The following is a 19431-nucleotide window of genomic DNA, read 5'->3' as shown; positions in this document are numbered from 1 at the left end:
AAAATGGTTCCAAACAGAAGCAACAATCAGAACGCAACTAGCCGAGCAAACGATGCTAATATTTTTGTTTTTAAAATGTTAATATTTGTTTCAGCATGTACTATAATTATGATTTATGTCACTTGAATATATATTTGTGGCATTTGATAAATTTTTATTATTATAAAACTTGCAAACTTATAGCATATTATTTGATAGCATGATTGCGGCAATTTGAACTCAGCTTACAATGGATTGACGCTCGTAACTCCTGTTCTATTGTACATATACAGTCAAACATGGATAACTCGTCCACGGATAGCTCGAACACATGGTTAATTCGAACATTTCCTTTGGTCCGTTCCCACGTAATGATAAATTGCTATAGATAACTCGAACTCAACACTGTTAATTCGAACTGTTTTTTTGCCCAACGGCTACCGAAACGGTTGTAATCGCTTTAGAAAATCACTTTATTCAAAGCCATAAAGGTAAACTTCATCTTTTCGTTATTCATAAGCGTCGTTATTACCACCATCGGCAAAATATTTTTGTCAACGACTTTTCTAAAAGTTTGGTGAAAATTGATTTATACTGCGATACGATGAATAGCACGGGCTAGCCGGGGTCACGCGCTCAAGGATTTTCGCCACGCACATACAAAACAAAAATCGCATGTTGTTTTGTATGTGTGTGGCGAAAATCCTTGAGTGCGTGACCCGGCTAGCCCGTGATGAATAGTTTTCCGACGTTGATTCCGTGTTGAATCAACGTCGGAACGTTGAATGTTTAAAACGTCTTAAAACAACCTAAACGACCTAAACACAGAATACGTGTGTACATTCAATAAGTATCTATTAAAAAAGCGTGAGTGATATAGAATGTACCGTAAAACCTCGTAAAACTTCTAATTGAACTGCCTCGGAGTGTTGCTCTTAACGAATCCCAGGTAAAGTAAGGTAATCTGCATAAACTTCAAGAAGAAACGGCAAAATTGATCGTGGGTAAAACCCCAAAAGAAAAAAATGTCTTTTCTTTTGAGCATTTCAACAACGATCAAGTTTTGCCAATGTCAATCTGAAAAACGTCCTGGCAATAACATCACCTCAAACAACAAACCAATCTCAAGTGATAGAAAAATCTCTATACTTTTTCATGAAAACGTTTTAAACTTTACATTAGAAGCATTTAATTTGAAACAAGCCATTTGTGCTTTTGATTTATATTATAGTTTGTATATGTACATGTATCTACTAATAAATAAGTAAATATATGGACTTGTGACAGTGCTCTGATAACTTGAACGCTCTGATAATTCGAACACTTTTGCTCGGTCCCTTGAAGTTCGAGTTATCCATGTTTGACTGTATTTCTTAAAGTATGTCCGTATGCCGTATATCTGTGCCATTCCGACTATAGCTATTATTAGAATAGCTGTAGCTGGACAACAATGCAAACGCAAAGTCATGGCTTATCGCCATTAGAAGCCTAGCTTATTAAGCAGCTTACTAGAATTTTCCATTGGCATTGTGCCTGGCTAACAGCTTGAACAGGTTACAATTGTTTGACAAAGTTTTAAAACCTTTACAGTTGTTTTTATTTTTCTCTTAATTTATTTCAACTACACAAAACACTTCTCTCATGATATGTAGTTTGAAAGTTAGAATGGGAAATGCTGTTATATGTTAAATACGAATCAATTTTCTGTCCAAAGACTTTTTTATTACCCGGGCAACACCAGGTAGCACAGCTAGTTGCACATAAAAGCCAGTTTTGGCTGCAAACTAGCAAACATATCGATGAGTGCAATGAGCTTTTATGCAACCTTGTTAAATAGAGATATAATATGAAAAAAGGAACTAATATTAGCCTGATACAGTTACTAATTATTTATTGGGTGTTGCAATCAAAGTTTTAAACTAAAAAACCCAGTCTTGAATTTGGAAAACAGACTTCGATACAAACAGAAACAACGAATGAATCAAATGTTATTGATGTAATCGAGGCATTATTAGCCGTTTGTTGGACACTTTTCTAATGGTTTTTAGCTATTATGGGTTCGTAAAGATTAAGAATGTCTAATAGTAGTGGCGTTCAAATACAGGTTTTACGATAAGTTGTATTTGTTAACTATAAGCTTCAGCAGTTATATCTCAAGATATTCAATTCCACAATAGCTTACTATTCTTACATAGAAAGTCAGATATGACCCGCCTAAGTGACAATATTCACGTGGGAGCTATTATTGTTGATGAGCAGCATACCTCTATGAGATCCAAAAGCTGTTGTTTGCCAAATCCTAAATCCAGGTCCTCGATGACTGTGCCAACAGACTTTCCATTTAGGCACTGGCTGGTATGACAAAACATGCAATTGTACACATTTACATAACAGAGTTGCAGATAAAAAGTTTCAAAACAAAATAGGAATAGGTTAGCGTAAACTAGAGCAAAGGTTGTGATATTGCCAGGGAGAGATAACTCACTCATAGGCTCCAACATACGACGCAATTGTTACATTGCCTCCTGGAATTAAAACTTTTGTCTTTTCTAGGTCAACGAGCAGAGCACTTGGGTCCTGAATACTCCAGCAGACTTGGCTCGATGTCAACGAGCCAACAAAGAACAAGACGGTGGTGAGTATCATAAGAAAGGCGTAGAATATGAATGAGAAGCCGACAGCCCTACAACATAAGGTTAGAATCTCCATGACAAGTGTTTCAGCGATGCATATGATTATGCACAGATAAGATAAATGAGCAATGCTTTACAACACGTGTTGACACACAATACTGCAGCTCCACCCAGCTCTACGCCAAATCGATAAGCCTTATACTGACAAGAAATGTTGCAGTTATAATTTGACAAAATCATTCAGTAATTAATGATTACTAATCAATTTAAAAAGACACCATAAAAGGATCCATTTGAAACAACCAGCACAATAATTGCTGAGACAAGTTGATTGGATGTATTATGATGGAAAAAATATATGAATTATCAGCATTCGAGTGGAATATATGACACTTGATATGATATGTTCCTCTGTTGTCATCCCACTAGAAAACTCCAGATTATGATGATATATATTCAAAACTTACGCAAGGATGAACTTGGCACCACAGCCTTTGTTGCAGAAGTTAGCATCGGGACCAGGCCTCTCCCCGCAACCAAACATGAGGCCACACATATAGAAAAGTGAAACCAAGGCCACGATACTGCCAAGGGTAAGGCAAGCATACCACCTGCAAGCAGTATCACACACTGTTATACAGTTCAGTATCACACAAGACAAAGATATTTCCCAGTAAGCAAAAGAGGTGTACATACTTGAAAATGTTTAAAAAGAAACAAACAGCCTGTAATTTAGCATAACTATATACGTATTTATACAGCTACTGAGACATAAGAATCATCATTCTAACGATCTACCAAAGCTATATGCACGGAGCTAGTTGAATTAAAAGCACATTTAAACAGAGAATAATATAAAAATGTACATGTATATTCAGAGCCATGGCAGTGTACGAATTATTACATGCAATGGTTGACCAACATAAACGGCTTTAAGCTAACAATGCATACGTTATATCAAGCTAACAATGCATATGTTATATCAAGCTAACAACGCATATGTTATATCAAGCTAACAATACAAATGTTATATCAAGATAACAATGCAAATGTTATATCAAGCTAACCATGCATGTTATATCAAGCTAACAATGTATGTTATATCAAGCTAACAATGCATATGTTATATCAAGCTAACAATGCATATGTTATACCAAGCCAACAATGCATATGTTATATCAAGCTAACAATGCATATGTTATACCAAGCTAACAATGCATACGTTATATCAAGCTAACAATGCATATGTTATATCAAGCTAACAACGCATATGTTATATCAAGCTAACAATACAAATGTTATATCAAGATAACAATGCAAATGTTATATCAAGCTAACCATGCATGTTATATCAAGCTAACAATGTATATGCTATATCAAGCTAACAATGCATATGTTATATCAAGCTATCAATGCATATGTTACATCAAGCCAACAATGCATATGTTATATCAAGCTAACAATGCATGTTATACCAAGCTAATAATGCATATGTTATATCAAGCTAACAATGCATATGTTATATCAAGCTAACACTGCATATGTTATATCAAGCCAACAATGCATGTTATATCAAGCTTACAACTTATATGTTATATCAAGCTAACAATGCATGTTATATCAAGCTAACAATGCATATGTTATGTCAAGCCAACAATGTATATGTTATATCAAGCTAATAATGCATATGTTATATCAAGCCAACAATGTATATGTTATATCAAGCTAACAATGCATATGTTATATCAAGCTAACAATGCATATGTTATATCAAGCCAACAATGCATGTTATATCAAGCTAATAATGCATATGTTATATCAAGCTAACAATGCATATGTTATATCAAGCTAACAATGCATATGTTATATCAAGCCAACAATGCATATGTTATATCAAGCTAACAATGTGCGTGTTATATTCCTCATACAGAACGTAAAATACATTAGACGTATTCACATAACTACAAATATTAGAGGCTATACCCATAATGTTACAACTTATATGTTAGTCAAAGGTTTATTAGCCAAAAACTATAAACATCTAGTATTGTACTTAAGAAGCATACATACATATATTGAACGTATTCTGCAGCTCTGTCCAAATAAGTTGAGACCTGCTCCGTAGTGTTCATTATCTGGTCCATAACCTAGAAATTTAAACGCATTCCATAAAAGGAAAATTTAGGCTAGCTGGTACGAGTCCTTTTCCATCAAGCCCTGCTAACACCTTCAGCTATGACAGGCAGAACTGTGAATAATGCTTACTATTGAGACTTGACTGGTGATGGAGTCAACCTGACCCGAGGCCTGCTGCATTGCATCCTCAACCGATGTGTCAATACCTACAAGAAACACTTTTTGAAAACACATGTCATCCCAAGAGATAAACTAAACTCGAATTTAAAATATTTTTATTGTTGTCTGTAGACGCAAAACCTACCACTCGCAAAATTCTGGATTATGTAGATCACTGAAGCGTGTGAGTGCAATTATGACAACATGATTTCATTTTATAGCAGGTTTGAGCTTTAAATTTTATAAAATAGGGAGCAACACGTACCTGCTTTAGATTTATTGAAGTTCTCCTCAATCAACCTCGCAACAGTTTTGTTCACCTAGCAAATATATTATGCAAAAGTTAAGAGCATCAGGTACCTGGTACTAAAGTACCAAGTCTTGGAATGTAACAGAGTAAACAGCATACAAAGTCCAAAAGGATGCAGTAATATTGAGCTGGTCAGACATAGCTTGCAAGCTAAAAGAACCACAACTACCCAGAAGATTACAGTAGAGGTTAGGGTATAGGTTTAACTGAACACATACTCGGCTAGTGTTGGGATGGCCAGCACTCTGACAAAATGGTAACATAAAATTCTTAATGGCATGTAACAAGTCAGTTGGCTTAACTGGATAGTAAACTTCTTAAAATAGTAAATCACTGCTGGAATGAGAAGGCAAGCATTTAATTTTTTATTTGTTGTACAAAGTTAAAAATAAGAGAAGATTAACGATAGAATCGCTAAATACAATATCAGAATATTGAGCCAGAATGTGAAGCATAAAGGTTGACGGGTCTCACCTCCACATATGCCTTCTTAAGGTTAGGTATTTTTCTCAACCCTGCCTTTACACCCGTCTCCAGGAAGATTATATTCTAAACAAATCAAATCATACAATAGCGAGATGTTGGGCGCTAGAGATAAAATGAGTGACCTACTCATTCCTTCCAATGACAGCCCATTCTTAATCGACCCCCCATGGAGGGAAGAGGACTAAGAACAATATTTTCGGCTCACCTGGCAGGAGCAGGAAATCACCAGGTATACTAAAAATATGCATCCATGCCTTGACATGATCCCCTCCACATACAAACTTTTCAACCTTAGTAGTGCGCAAGCAAAAAATAGCACAAGTATTTGTCAAAACACACAAACTCATTATAACATATGACAGGCAGAATTTCTCAAAACATTCCAGTTTGGCAAGTTAAAATAAAACACCGGCAAAGATTAAAAATTCAATGTGAGAATAACATACTAAAAGAGGTATTTGCTTTGATCTCTAGAATGGTCATTTACAAAGAGCGCATGGCAGAATAAATGCTCCACCACTAACTACTGATACAAGAACACAGAACAATAATACCATAATTCACAATAACTCTTAACGGTGTTCCGTAAAAAACTAACCAATAAAATACAAAACCATTGTTCAATTAGAACACAAAATACAACATAGGCTGCACTCGCTTTTGTCAGCAACATGCTTGGGTCCTTCTATTAACACAAAAGTATGAAACCGTTGCGCAATTGTTAACACACACGCAATTGTGAACACACAAAAAATCAGCAAGGTCACTTTCTCTTCTAGTTGATTCATCATCCATAAATCCTTCAAACTTCACCTGTAGTGTCTGAGTTAAATATGTGGTTTCGGCATCAGTTAAACCCGGTTCCCTCACATCATCTCTTACATATCAGATTTTGATGACTCTGAGCTTTTACTGAACAGGCTGTCATCAGCCTGTTCAGTAAAAACTCGAACGACACTAGAGACTGATACCATGGCCCAAGCATCTATGAGTCATTGGCAGATAGTAGCATAACTCGCCTGGCATACAGTACAAAATCTGAAAGCGTGAGGGAGCGTTATACTTGGTATGTAAAAAACCAGCTTTTTATTTTAAAGTGTGCGGCGTTATACTTGAGGAAGCATTATACATGGGTGATTACAGGTATCTGCACCATACATACCCTGTCTATAGAAAGAGAGTTGATTGTGTCAGCGAATTGTGTTAACTGAGTCGTGATTGACGAGAGCCCAGTTACTGAGGCTAACGTTTCAGCCTTCGTATAGTTGTGCCCTGTTTCATTTCGTATTTGCTCAAACACTTTCATCGAGGCAATGAGCTCATCCAGGGTGGAGTTGAGATTATCAAGAGCTGTAGATCAATAAATCAATGTTATATATATGCAAGACATAACTTTGCAGTCATTAAATTTAAAAGCAATCTTAGCTACAGAAATGAGGTGCAATCATCAATCATCTACTGAACACCAAAGCATCTGCCTGCATTCTGTATATCGTTGATGGTCAGATGTTACAGCACCGCACATTGCAGGGTCGCTGTAGCCTATGTTTTAAATACAACTGCACATCATATGGGTGATATGTGACCAACCACTAAATGGTGGTTTTCCTCATTTTGGAGACAAGCTACTTGAAAGAAATAGCAAGAGGTCACGAAAGCATCTAGTCTAAAGGAGCTATCTAGCTATAGAAAAAATCTTTGAAGAATGTGTTCAAAATTGCCAATGCCGAGTGTTTATACAATGCTAAGCTATTCTTGCAGTAAACCAAACCATCAGACAACTAAACCGCATAGAGTCAGCATAGAGTCAGCTTGCCATGTACAACGTAGATGTACGTGTCTAATAGAATAGGTCATATAGTCTTGATCAGGCAAAACAAATTAATAATATTAATGGCTGGGTTTGTAACACCAACGAAATTCGGAGACTCCGAGTTCGATTAGTGTTTCACACAGTACTAGAAACTTAAATCATAACTGTCACGTACAACTTTTATCATATTTTCTAGGTAAATCAGCCACACTGATTCCGATTTTGTTCTCAAAATAAAGATTGGTCCACTAACCTTCAAAGTCATTTAGGCTTTTTTAAGCGTTTCAATATCCGTTTCGAAAACAACACAATCGGCATTACAAGCTCCGCCCATAAATATGTGACGAAACCTAGCTTTTTCAAGAACGGAAATTAGGAATGTTTAGTCCGATTTAGAATAATAGAGATAGGTGTCTTAAAACCCATTATTATCCCAATCCAGCCTGTAAAATAATCTCAGTTTTTTATGAAAGGTATATAAACTATTTAAAATTACTCGTAGCTTGTTACATGATGTTTAAATGGGCTGAACGCCGAGAAAAATGAGCTCAAAAACCGCGGTTTTATCACAAGCTAGCGTTGTTATCGCGCTTTTTAAAATATGCAATGTTAAATAGCTTATCTACCTTTCAGACAAAACTGAGATTATTTTTAACGCTGAATTTAAATATTAATGGATTTTAAAACACCCATCTCTATTATTCTAAATCGGTCTAAACATCCCTACGTAACTTCCGTTCCTAAAAAGCTAGGTTACATCACGTATTTATGGGCAGAGCTTGTTGTGCCGATCATGTTGTTTTCGAGACTGATTTTAAAACGATGTAAAAAAGCCTTCATTATTCTGAAAGTTAGTGGACTAATCTTTATTTTGAGTACAAAATCGGAATCAGCGTATCTGATTTACCTAGCAAATACGATAAAAGTTGTATGTGACAGTTATGGTTTAAGTGATGTTTCACACGGTACTAGAAACTTAAGTAATGTTTCACACAGTACTACAAACTTAAGTAATGTTTCACACGGTACTAGAAACTTAAGTAATGTTTCACACGGTACTAGAAACTTAAGTAATGTTTCATACAGTACTAGAAACTTGAGTAATGTTTCACACGGTACTAGAAACTTAAGTAATGTTTCACATGTTACTAGAAACTTAAGTAATGTTTCATACAGTACTAGAAACTTGAGAGAAAGGCTGAAACTGACCGTGTGATAGAGAAGAGATGGGTTGCTCTATCTCTGTCAAGTTGCTCAGTATTGTGCTAGTTAGGGCAACACTTGCATCTGTAAATTATATATACCCATCACTGTACTGGTTAGTGATTCACTTAGTCTTTCAACAAGATGTCAGGCATATACTGCCAACAGAACATCATAAGAGAGTCAGTTAAGCCGGGAATGGGCCTGTTATAGTAGTTCAGGGCCCCATCAGAAGCCTTTATGAACTCGTACGAACTTGTACGCAATAACCTAATCAACATTCGACTTGCTGCGTGAAAAGTTATCGGTATGATGCATAAATGATCTCTCCACCATTCGTCTTACTGAGCAAAGCTCATTAAATCAGTAATCAACCAAGACTGGAACTGAATAATGACCTTGCCACACATTTGAATATGATAGCTAGTGAAGTAAGCTCAAGAAAGGCCTTCATTATCAGAAAATGGCTAAATATCCATTTTTTCCTTGTTACTATCAGCGATATGGAGTTGCGACTCATATCAGTTTCCTCGTCAGTATTACACAACTGCTCACAAGTGTTAAGACTAACCATCGAGATATCTGTCAACAAGTGGCACCAGTCCTCCTAGTATATCATCAGCCTTCTCGACTACATCCTGCAATAAATGTAAAGGTCTAGATAAGAAAGCATAACAATACCTACTGCCTGTATAGATTGATCAGGTCAGCCGCTTTGTAGCAGGATATCAGCGAGTACTAAATTACGAATGAAAAATGAATGTAGTCGTTTTTCATCAAACCTATCCAACCAAAAGTATGCTGTCATGAACGCCTTCATCGGTAACTGAACGAAATCTAATATAATAACAAGGTATAGATTTTTATAGATATTGATATACCATTATAATACCTAGGTATAGATGTTTATAGATATTGATATACCATTATAATACCAAGGTATATATTTTTATAGATATTAGAACTAATTAATGTCAAAAACCTCTGACCTTAACTTAGTCCACATAAGGGTTGGGGAACAACTTGCTTTGAGCTGATTGCCAAAGTCTTGGGTGAAAAAGGCAGAATTAGAGAACTATAGTTTGCTCAGCCCAGAGAAGTAGAATTTCTCTAAGGTGTGGTTATACGACCGTATGATATGATCTCTGTATGATTATGCTATGGTTATAATATGATTATATTATGGTCATGCTGTGGATGTATCTTGATATACATGTACTATGGTTATGTTATGATTGCATTACAGTTAGACTAGAGTTATGTTACAAATATGCTATAGTTATGCTCTGGTTACGCAACAGTTATACCATAGTTGTAGTTTGTCACAATTAGGAATGGTGAGGGATTGGTTTACCGTGAGTACTGACAAAACTATTTCAATAATTAACATCTAAAGGTAACAAGGAATTAATGCTGTACGTACCTGCCTCTAAATAAACTCAAATGATCAGAATCAAAGTGTTGATCTGACAAATAACTAATAAGAAAAACACCTGGAACATTAACAAGACCTGTTAGTGAACAATTGATTGAGACGAACAACTGAACGAACAACTGAACGAACAACTGAACGCCAAGCAGAGGATTGCTCGGGACAATCACAAAAGGTATTTGCATGATCTGCGATTCTGTTTGTTTACACATGAGATTATTAATCCAACATACGAGCTTCAGTGACCTAATGTTCTTACGTTTACTAGGTTCTACTTCTACACTTTTTCTCAAATTGAGATTGCACTAGAGGTCATCCAGATTGCACTACAAGACGGGTGGGTAGCTATAAAGTTAACAGAATCTTCATGAAAATGATAACATTAGTTTCTTTGCTTTGAATATGACTCAAAATTACGACTGCTTAACTCTATCCTCTAGTTTCAGTCTCCAGTTTGTTATATTCAGAACAAAGTTTAACAATAAGAATTGCTAACAAAGAAGAGCAATCGCTAGACTCTCCTCGATGACTAGTTTTCCTCAGACATCTTCCAGGAATAAATCAGCACATCTTATTACATAGAACGTCACGACTAGCAAAAATCAACAAATATTCTATAGTTACACTTTACATTAACTTGATTGACAAAAAGGTCGATAGAATATACAGTAGCTATAGAGCAACACCGCCATAGCAGAGGTCGATAGAATATACAGTAGCTATAGAGCAACACCGCCATAGCAAAGGTCAATAGAGTATACAGTAGCTATAGAGCAACACCGCCATAGCAAAGGTCAATAGAGTATACAGTAGCTATAGAGCAACACCGCCATAGCAAAGGTCAATAGAGTATACAGTAGCTATAGAGCAACACCGCCATAGCAAAGGTCAATAGAGTATACAGTAGCTATAGAGCAACACCGCCATAGCAAAGGTCAATAGAGTATACAGTAGCTATAGAGCAACACCGCCATAGCAAAGGTCGATAGAATATACAGTAGCTATAGAGCAACACCGCCATAGCAGAGGTCGATAGAATATACAGTAGCTATAGAGCAACACCGCCATAGCAAAGGTCAATAGAGTATACAGTAGCTATAGAGCAACACCGCCATAGCAAAGGTCAATAGAGTATACAGTAGCTATAGAGCAACACCGCCATAGCAAAGGTCAATAGAGTATACAGTAGCTATAGAGCAACACCGCCATAGCAAAGGTCGATAGAATATACAGTAGCTATAGAGCAACACCGCCATAGCAAAGGTCAATAGAGTATACAGTAGCTATAGAGCAACATCGCCATAGCAAAGGTCAATAGAATATACAGTAGCTATAGAGCAACATCGCCATAGCAAAGGTCGATAGAATATATGGTAGCTGTAGAGCAACACCACCATAGCAAAGGTCGACACAAAATATGGCTCATGGAAAAATGTCGGACCTGAGAGATCGACCTGATTGTGCCAAAAAGTAGTCACACCGCTGAAAGGCAATAAATAAAGCTGACCATTTGCAAACACTGGAGACTGAGTCATCTACAGTTGTCAACGGCAACAACACACGCCGATTGTGTTATGGCTACAGCTATGACTACCTCAACATGATTATCTCAACATTCATCAGTGCGTGGAATAAAACTTCAGAGAACTTAAAAATATCTATCTTATCAAGTGTCATAGACCGATGGACAAACATTGACAAATATCACAACTTTACGAAGATCCAACTTTTCAAAGATCGATCCAATTTGAACCATGAACTGTGGCTAGCTGTTATCAATTCCTCGAACTCCTCATATACATGTATATAATCTCAATAACACGACCAGGCGAGTATCCTGTATATACATTACTACAGCCTCTAAGCATATCAATTAGATCGGAGGTATAGACAATACTGGTAGAGATCAATGCAGCATTCCTTCTTGTTTCCCTCAAGCCTGAGCATGATGTGTCTATACTTGCATAATTGGTAAAAGCAAAACTATTTTATCTACCACTGATTCACTCAGCAAAACTATGTACTAGCAAGTAAGTCAAGCCGTGGCAGTTCTCATCAGTGAGCAAACACATTGTTTTTATTCATGCTACCAGCAGCATATTCTCTCTGTTTTTATATGGGGTAAACCAGATAAATAAGCTAGCTATGCAATGATGGAGCAACTTACCTTCTCCACCGTGTCTTCCACAACTGAATTTAACGTATCCACCTTCAGCTGGAGCTCACGATTGATAATGCCATCGTCAATTATCTTGTAGAGTCTTGCCGAGCTGAAGAAGACCATGACCATTCCACCTCTGCAAAAAAGAGGCTATTCCTTATACTCTATTTACCATGAACATCCTACCACTGTAAAAAAGGAGGTCGTCTCTTATACTGTATTTACCATGACTATCCCCCAATGTAAAAAACAGGTTATTCATTATAATGTATCTACCATGACCATCCAGCTACTGTAAAAAAGTGGCCATCCCTCATAATGAATGTATAGACTTTCTCTTTTCTGGCTGACAATAAACTTCTCCAAGAAGTAGACTAGCATGCCATAACTATTAACAGAAGTAAAGCAAAATTGAGTGTACACTTGGCTGATAATCTGCTATATAGATTTCAGTCGAACCCTATGTAAACCATTAGGCAATGCAAAGGATTACTTCTGTCAACAATACAGATGATGTACTTTAAACTCATTATTTTTTTCTCTATCGTTATAGGACCTAGGGACTTGAAAACATCATTTTGCCAAATTCCGGGTGACATTGAACTGTTTTGGCTATACAATGTTGTGGGAAAACAATGTTGTGGGAAAAAATGTTGTGGCAATACAATGTTGCCCTTTGGAATAATAGTAATAATAATATTAACTGCTATGAATTTATCATGTATTGAACTTTCTTGTAAACATGTTCTTTAACTTTGTAAGTTTAGCCAGTTAAAAGGCATTGGTAAATATTCAGTGTTCCATATGGAAGCAGTGAAAAGTGGCTAGTTTTAGAGAGACATTTTTTGTAGTAAAATTTCTAACAATGTTCAGTACATTTTAACTAAAACTAAATTTTGGTATATTTTTATTTTATATTTAATGAGGGTTTATTTGAACACAAACAATGCATAATAACAATTAGATAAAAAAACAATAGTTACTGTTAATTCAATTGCCGGGCTAAGACATCCACTGCAATTGTTGACCAACTTCCTGCTTTGGGCATAGTGATAAGTCTGCTCCAAGTAAAAAATATGTTTATTCAAAATAAAGCTAATTAAAATGTTTACGGATATTCTAAAGGTTAAATGAATTCTATGAGTTGATTGTCATGAAATAGATATAGGAAGCCGTGCGTTGCACGGCATAAAATTGTATGATCAAAAATATCTTGCCAAACATGTGTGTATGTGAAAGTAAAACTGGACTTTACGTGTGATTAAATGAAACAGTTGCTAGGTGTTGAACATCCTTTCTAATTGTAATAGAAAGTAAACTGAACTTCAACAGGTTATTCAGAAAGTCTCTGATTATCTGATAATCGAGTGATGAGATACAGGACAGTTTTCAGAAAGGCTGGTATGATGATTAGGTCATGTAGATGACCAATACACGACTTGTGTAGCTTTAAGGCTGGTTCACACTGTATCGCCAGATCTCGGTGTCGATGCCACAATACTTCGATGATAACAGTGTTCACACTATCACAAACCCATCCGCATTTGCTTCAGCAAATACTCGGCGATGTAGTATCTCAAAACCTAGCCTAAAAATCAGTTTAATTCTTTAGCCTTAGCTCGATCAGGTGCATATCATCCTCTGAAAAACATGATGAGCCTGTTGGTCATTTGTGATGGTCGAAAAAAACTGCAGAAGTTGTTCATGCCATTTGGCTGAAATATGGGTCACATGATCAGATTATGACGAGATGATTAGACCAAGCTGAAACGAAACTGTAAAGTAGCAAGCATCTATATTTGATAAGGGCTTTCCGGTAGAACCCAAAGTGTTTGTCATAAACCGGTGTTACGAGACGTTTTATATTGAGCCTTTTATTCCACGTGATAACATCACATGGTTATTGTTGTGTCAAAACAATAACCACATCGAGTTGAATACGTCATCAAAATAAGGGATTCAAACTTACGACCGCTTTTTTAAGCCTTACATAAGCTGAAAGCGTATGTAAGTAGCCCACAGAAGTGACAGAAGGGGAACATCTGGAAGTCCCACACTGTGCAGTTACTCAGATGTTCATTGCATATTTAACTGTACTCATATACATATTTGTGAAATATATATACTCTCATTGTCTTCTACTCAAATGGTTTGATTCTTGGGGAGCAAGTAGAGGAACTCAGTTCCTCTACCTGCTCTAGTTCCAGAGGAAGTCAGTTCCTTTACAGTACATCACAGCAACTATCCTATGTGAAAAACCAATGCTCAAAAAATGTATATGACATTTTTTTCAATTTTATAGCAGCAAACGAATTTGCCAAGAATACAAGGAACAGATTACGAAGAATCACAGAGTTGCGAAAGCTCTTGAAAATTGGCAGCATCCTAGATTGACAAATACAGACAAGAATACTTGGCTGTCGGGCTTTCACCGAAAACCAACTGTCCATGACAGAGCACTTACAACAGTAGTCGAGCAAGGACTGACGCATTCACTGGCATATGTGATTGATACATCAATAGGCAACCATAAAAATTTCAAATTCAGGGTGTTTCTTCATTTGAATATGATAACGAGCAACCGCACACTAGTTGTCATAGACCACAATATGCCTGCGGTAAATCTAAAGGTTGATTGGTGGGACTGCTCTACAGACAGACCTTCCTGACACATCAGCGCTCATAACTAACATTAACTAAGAAACAGATATTGTATGAACACATGAGTGGAAATTCACAATGGCAATATCTAGTGCTGCAAAGTGACTGCGTTTATACAATGGGCTAATACAAAACAGTATTTGCCCTTATATATTGCCCTTATTTATATGGGCAATAAACAATTCTTCATATTCCAATTCAAGCAATAGTGTACAGCGTCACTAAGCCTACAAGGCTAGCTTTTCTAGTTCATGCACCACTGCAAGTGATAGCAAATGAGAGCCTTATCGACACCTGAAATCTACTAATAATACATGCTACTAGTCCAACCTCTTACACATTCCAGATGAAGGAGACTGGTATATGTATTTCTTAACTAATCACTTCAGTATGGGAGAAAAACTGAGCAAAAACAACCATATCATCAAAGCCATTGAAGTTGACATTAGTGGTGGTCAGCTCTTCTGTAATAACCTTACTAACAGCTGTCAGCTCCCGTAGTTCTGTAGCCAACATGTGAGACATTCCTGGGTCGGCGACAGCATTTATTACGGCTTCATTAAGACTCAGGACCTACTAGTTACCAATATAAAAACTCTATGCACAGCTGATCGGCGAGTATATAAAAAAGCATTGTATCTATGGTTCTATCTATGGTTTGCAATAGGAAATATAAAACTGGTATGCGCTAACATCGCACAAAAAGGCATAAAAGACATTTACCAAGGTTCCACTAAAGGACATGGAATCATACACATGGTTGTGCGACAGCGTCGAATTTTCTAACAGAATTGCGTGCTCATGGCTAATTAAAGAATAATCAAAGTGTAACTTTTTGAGCATTGACGCCATTTTGAATTTCAACAACAAATGATAGAGGAGGCAAGCGTAACATAATACAGATTTGATAGATCTGCTGTGATATATTATCAGCATCGTAATTCCACATCCTAATTAGGTTCTTGCAATAATAAAACTAAAGGTATAATCAGAGAGACATAGCCTGTTGGCCTACAGTTTCTACTTACATAAGAAGTAAGGTGAAGATGAGAAGAAAGCTAGCAGAAAGAATTCTCTTGCACTTGGCATTCTTTGGATCAGTGTCTTGCGTTTTTCCGCCGCACTTTCCGCACATGCGGCAGCAACAGCAACATAGACCAATCAATGGCATCAACACTACTAGTATGAGTCCAATCACAACGCTGGTAGCAAAACCTGCATATCCTTTAAGAAATTCCTACAATTGTAACAGCATTGTGGTTGATTATTCAGTCCACCATAGTACAACTAAGCAACCTCCCTCAGCATGAAGAGCTGTTTAGATTGGAGCTGTATTAGCGGTAAAGATCATTAGTGAATACTACAGCTGATTCTATTGTCATCTAACAAGGGAATGTTGACATAGCCTTTTGATGAAGATCAAATGATATAAAAAGCATTTCAACGTATCACATCCTGATGATTTGACGCAGGACGCAATGATTGTATCTATGAATAAGGGTGTAGCCATTCTGTATAGGGGTAATCAAAAATAAATGTTGTAGTAACCAGCTAATCACTGAGCTTCCTGAACGGCTACTTAGTAAACAACATGGAATTGAAGAAGCAATATCATAATAGTTGTTAGAATGGCTCACCTGGACAAGCTCACTATAGTTTATTGGTGTGTCCGTATCTACGAGCAGTGTGTCAATTAGGTATTCTAAAAGCAGATGTACGGATGTATTCTTTACCAGCTGTGTGTGATCACAACAAGGTTAACCAACTCAAGAAAAGAAAAACAAGATGTCCATTATCGACATCCCTTGAAGTTACTAATCCCAATCTTTGTATGTTTTAATATAGCAATCAGGTTACTCTTGTCTATTCTCCAAATACATATATTCAATGTTGCACATCAAAAGTGGCATGTTTATATCAACAAATTGTTGTTAATGCTAATAAGGTTTAGCAAAAGTACAGTTCCTACTACTAAAAAGTTGGCTTCCAATAAAGCATTTAGCTTCTTATTCATGTAAGGTTTCTCTATTAACAAAATGTGGCACTCCATGAAACAGCCTTTTAGGTATTAACAAATGGTTGTCAGATTTTAAAAACAGGCCTCAGTAAGAAACCCTTAAGTGCTTTGACAGATCATTTATCAACGCAGTGTCTTCATTTTATTATTCAATGCACTGGTTGTCAACACACCCTTACTCAAGAAAAACATGGTCATTGCAAATGACATCTACAGAATTACATGTAGCCTATGTCCTGCTAGATTTGTCTTAAAAAATACATTTATATTTTGTTTAAAATGAATTAAAATACATTGCCAACATCAACTTTTGATGCAAAATCTGCCACAAGTCTTTACATATGAAGTGTTGTTATGATCCAATAGACATAAAAATGAGCTTCAACATATATACAAAATAAAGGCAGCCTTTGTTTCTTTTTACAATTTGCAGCACTGTTTGAGTTAAGTTTAAAGTCTTAGTTATTATGGAAATGAATGTCTCATGGCCTCTCATTTTTGACAAAGTATCATGCAAAAAACTTTGTTGATTAGTTTTTTCAATGACAGAAACCCTCAAGTATCATCAAAATAGATTTAGTATAGCTGAAACACGTTAGTAGTCCTATTAGGAAGGGTTTTTAGAATTGGTGAGCATTTCCAAGGGTTGCGCGGTATGAATTATGAACATAATGAACAACAGAGGAACCAATAATTCATTAGAAGTAGGGTTGCATAATGTAATAACAATGAAACAAATATGAATCATAAGTTCGGCGATGATGTTAAACTGCATATTCATAATATGATAAAATATGATACATATGCATAAATAAATAATCTATAATATATACATAAATAAAGCACTACCACATTGAATTTGAAAAACATAAAAGTGGTGGATTCATCATAAAATTAAGCCACTCACCTATAGTGTCCACATTTATTCCTTTTGGAAAAACAACCCGTAGAAAACCATTGGTCATTGAATATAATGGCTCCAAGGCCAAGTTGAGCGAATTTGTTTCATTTGATGATGATTGCGCAGCAACACTGAGAATGCAGACACACAATGTCACAACCAAAGTAATCCGGCTCATAATAGGCATGATGAATATATTAGGGGCAACTTTTTGCTAGCTGCAGCTTTGGGTCACGAGCAACGCAGCGAATCTCCACAATGTGATCTCTCTCATGCAATAACTTCTGCAAAAATATTATTGGCTGGTCACAACAATTCAAATTATGCAATGCAAAGGGTCACGGGATTAAAAACTATACTAGAATTTAGTTGAATAAGTTACGTAGGGACACGTCAAAACAGCTGTAATCTAAATGATCATGAACACGGGTACCACCCGCGGCGTAGTAGCCTATCCGTGATCATGATGTATTTATACTCTGTAATGAAATTCATTGAATCCATAAGTTTTATATTAAACACTTTCGTGAAGAAATTGTGAACCTAAATTTGAAAAAAAGAAATATACATAAGTTAGTTGTTATAATGGAAACACATCCTACCTTGAACGCGTATCTAGCTAACTATCGTTAACATGACTAACCAAACCTTTAAGATTGAATAAATATTTAATGTTAATTCTAAAACATGTCTTGACATACCTTTGTGTAAAAGTATCTAGCAAATAAAATAAGCGTTCCTTGAAACTAAAGACCGTTTATATCCTAGGAGGTATAAACTACCGAGCTAGGGAGAATGTCGCCTGGCGAAGTGTGGTACTAAAATGACTCATAGGGTGCATGTGTCAAATTTCGCTAACTATATAATCCGATTTTGAAGTCACCGTTATATCGGAAAATCGTTAGAAATTAACTTACTGCAATAAAGGTCTATAAAGCCGATACGTATACGCGAATGACGTAAATTACTAGGCGCTATTTATTATTATATTAGGTACAGTACTACGTAAACGTACGGTACCGAAGATCGTTTTAGTATCAGAGTCGTATAGAGTTGTAGGACCATGAGAAGCGCATATGGGAGTTCGCTAGTTTCCAAACAAACAGGCCACGCCCACTATTTTTTATATAAGCAAAAATGGAGAGACCACAACATTAACAAACAAAAATAACTCCAATTTTCAGCTGCTTTAAAATTGATTGTTGTATTATATACCATTTGAAAGAAGACAAAGTTCTCTACATATAATACTGATAATTTAATAATTTAAGTTAAGATAACGCTTTGAAAGCTCAAAGCATATGTCACCTAAATTGGCATATAGCTCAATCTCTGGCAGGTTCTGTATTTGCAACTAGTTGCTGGTTTGGGTTTCTAGGGAAATTACATGTTTTGATGCCTGTGTAAAAAAATTATACTGCTAAGCAGTCAACAGATACAACATGGTGACTGGCGGCAAAAATCATTTGAATACTATATGTGGATGCTTTTCCTTGAATTGTCAATCTCACAAGCGCGCAAGGTACTTGTCAACTCGAGG

The 19431-nt window shown here is 36.3% G+C and overlaps 1 protein-coding gene across 11 annotated transcripts in view; it reads right to left on the bottom strand.

The window, feature by feature from the left end:
* The window catches only part of LOC137397934 (prominin-1-like), a 35118-nt gene extending 16412 nt beyond the window's left edge, over window positions 1–18706 (bottom strand). For all 11 annotated transcript variants that reach the window (XR_010978934.1, XM_068084049.1, XM_068084026.1 and 8 more), the window contains exons 1-15: window positions 18593–18706; window positions 17898–18175; window positions 16611–16675; window positions 16002–16210; window positions 12319–12448; window positions 9291–9357; window positions 8726–8803; window positions 6866–7053; window positions 5692–5766; window positions 5173–5227; window positions 4878–4954; window positions 4683–4759; window positions 3080–3223; window positions 2465–2662; window positions 2244–2331 (exon numbers count right to left, since the gene is read on the bottom strand). Coding sequence is in view for 10 of the 11 variants with exons in the window: in XM_068084049.1 (XP_067940150.1) it covers window positions 2244–2331; window positions 2465–2662; window positions 3080–3223; window positions 4683–4759; window positions 4878–4954; window positions 5173–5227; window positions 5692–5766; window positions 6866–7053; window positions 8726–8803; window positions 9291–9357; window positions 12319–12448; window positions 16002–16210; window positions 16611–16675; window positions 17898–18078 (1632 nt within the window). In the remaining variant the exon portion in view is untranslated. The remainder of the gene's footprint in view (window positions 1–2243; window positions 2332–2464; window positions 2663–3079; window positions 3224–4682; window positions 4760–4877; window positions 4955–5172; window positions 5228–5691; window positions 5767–6865; window positions 7054–8725; window positions 8804–9290; window positions 9358–12318; window positions 12449–16001; window positions 16211–16610; window positions 16676–17897; window positions 18176–18592) is intronic.
* Window positions 18707–19431: the final 725 nt, after the last annotated feature.

The sequence above is a fragment of the Watersipora subatra genome, chromosome 1, assembly GCF_963576615.1.
Source record: "Watersipora subatra chromosome 1, tzWatSuba1.1, whole genome shotgun sequence".
NCBI lineage: Eukaryota > Metazoa > Bryozoa > Gymnolaemata > Cheilostomatida > Watersiporidae > Watersipora > Watersipora subatra.
The sequence above is the reverse complement of the archived record's forward strand: the minus strand, read 5'-3'. Positions and strand labels throughout refer to the sequence as shown.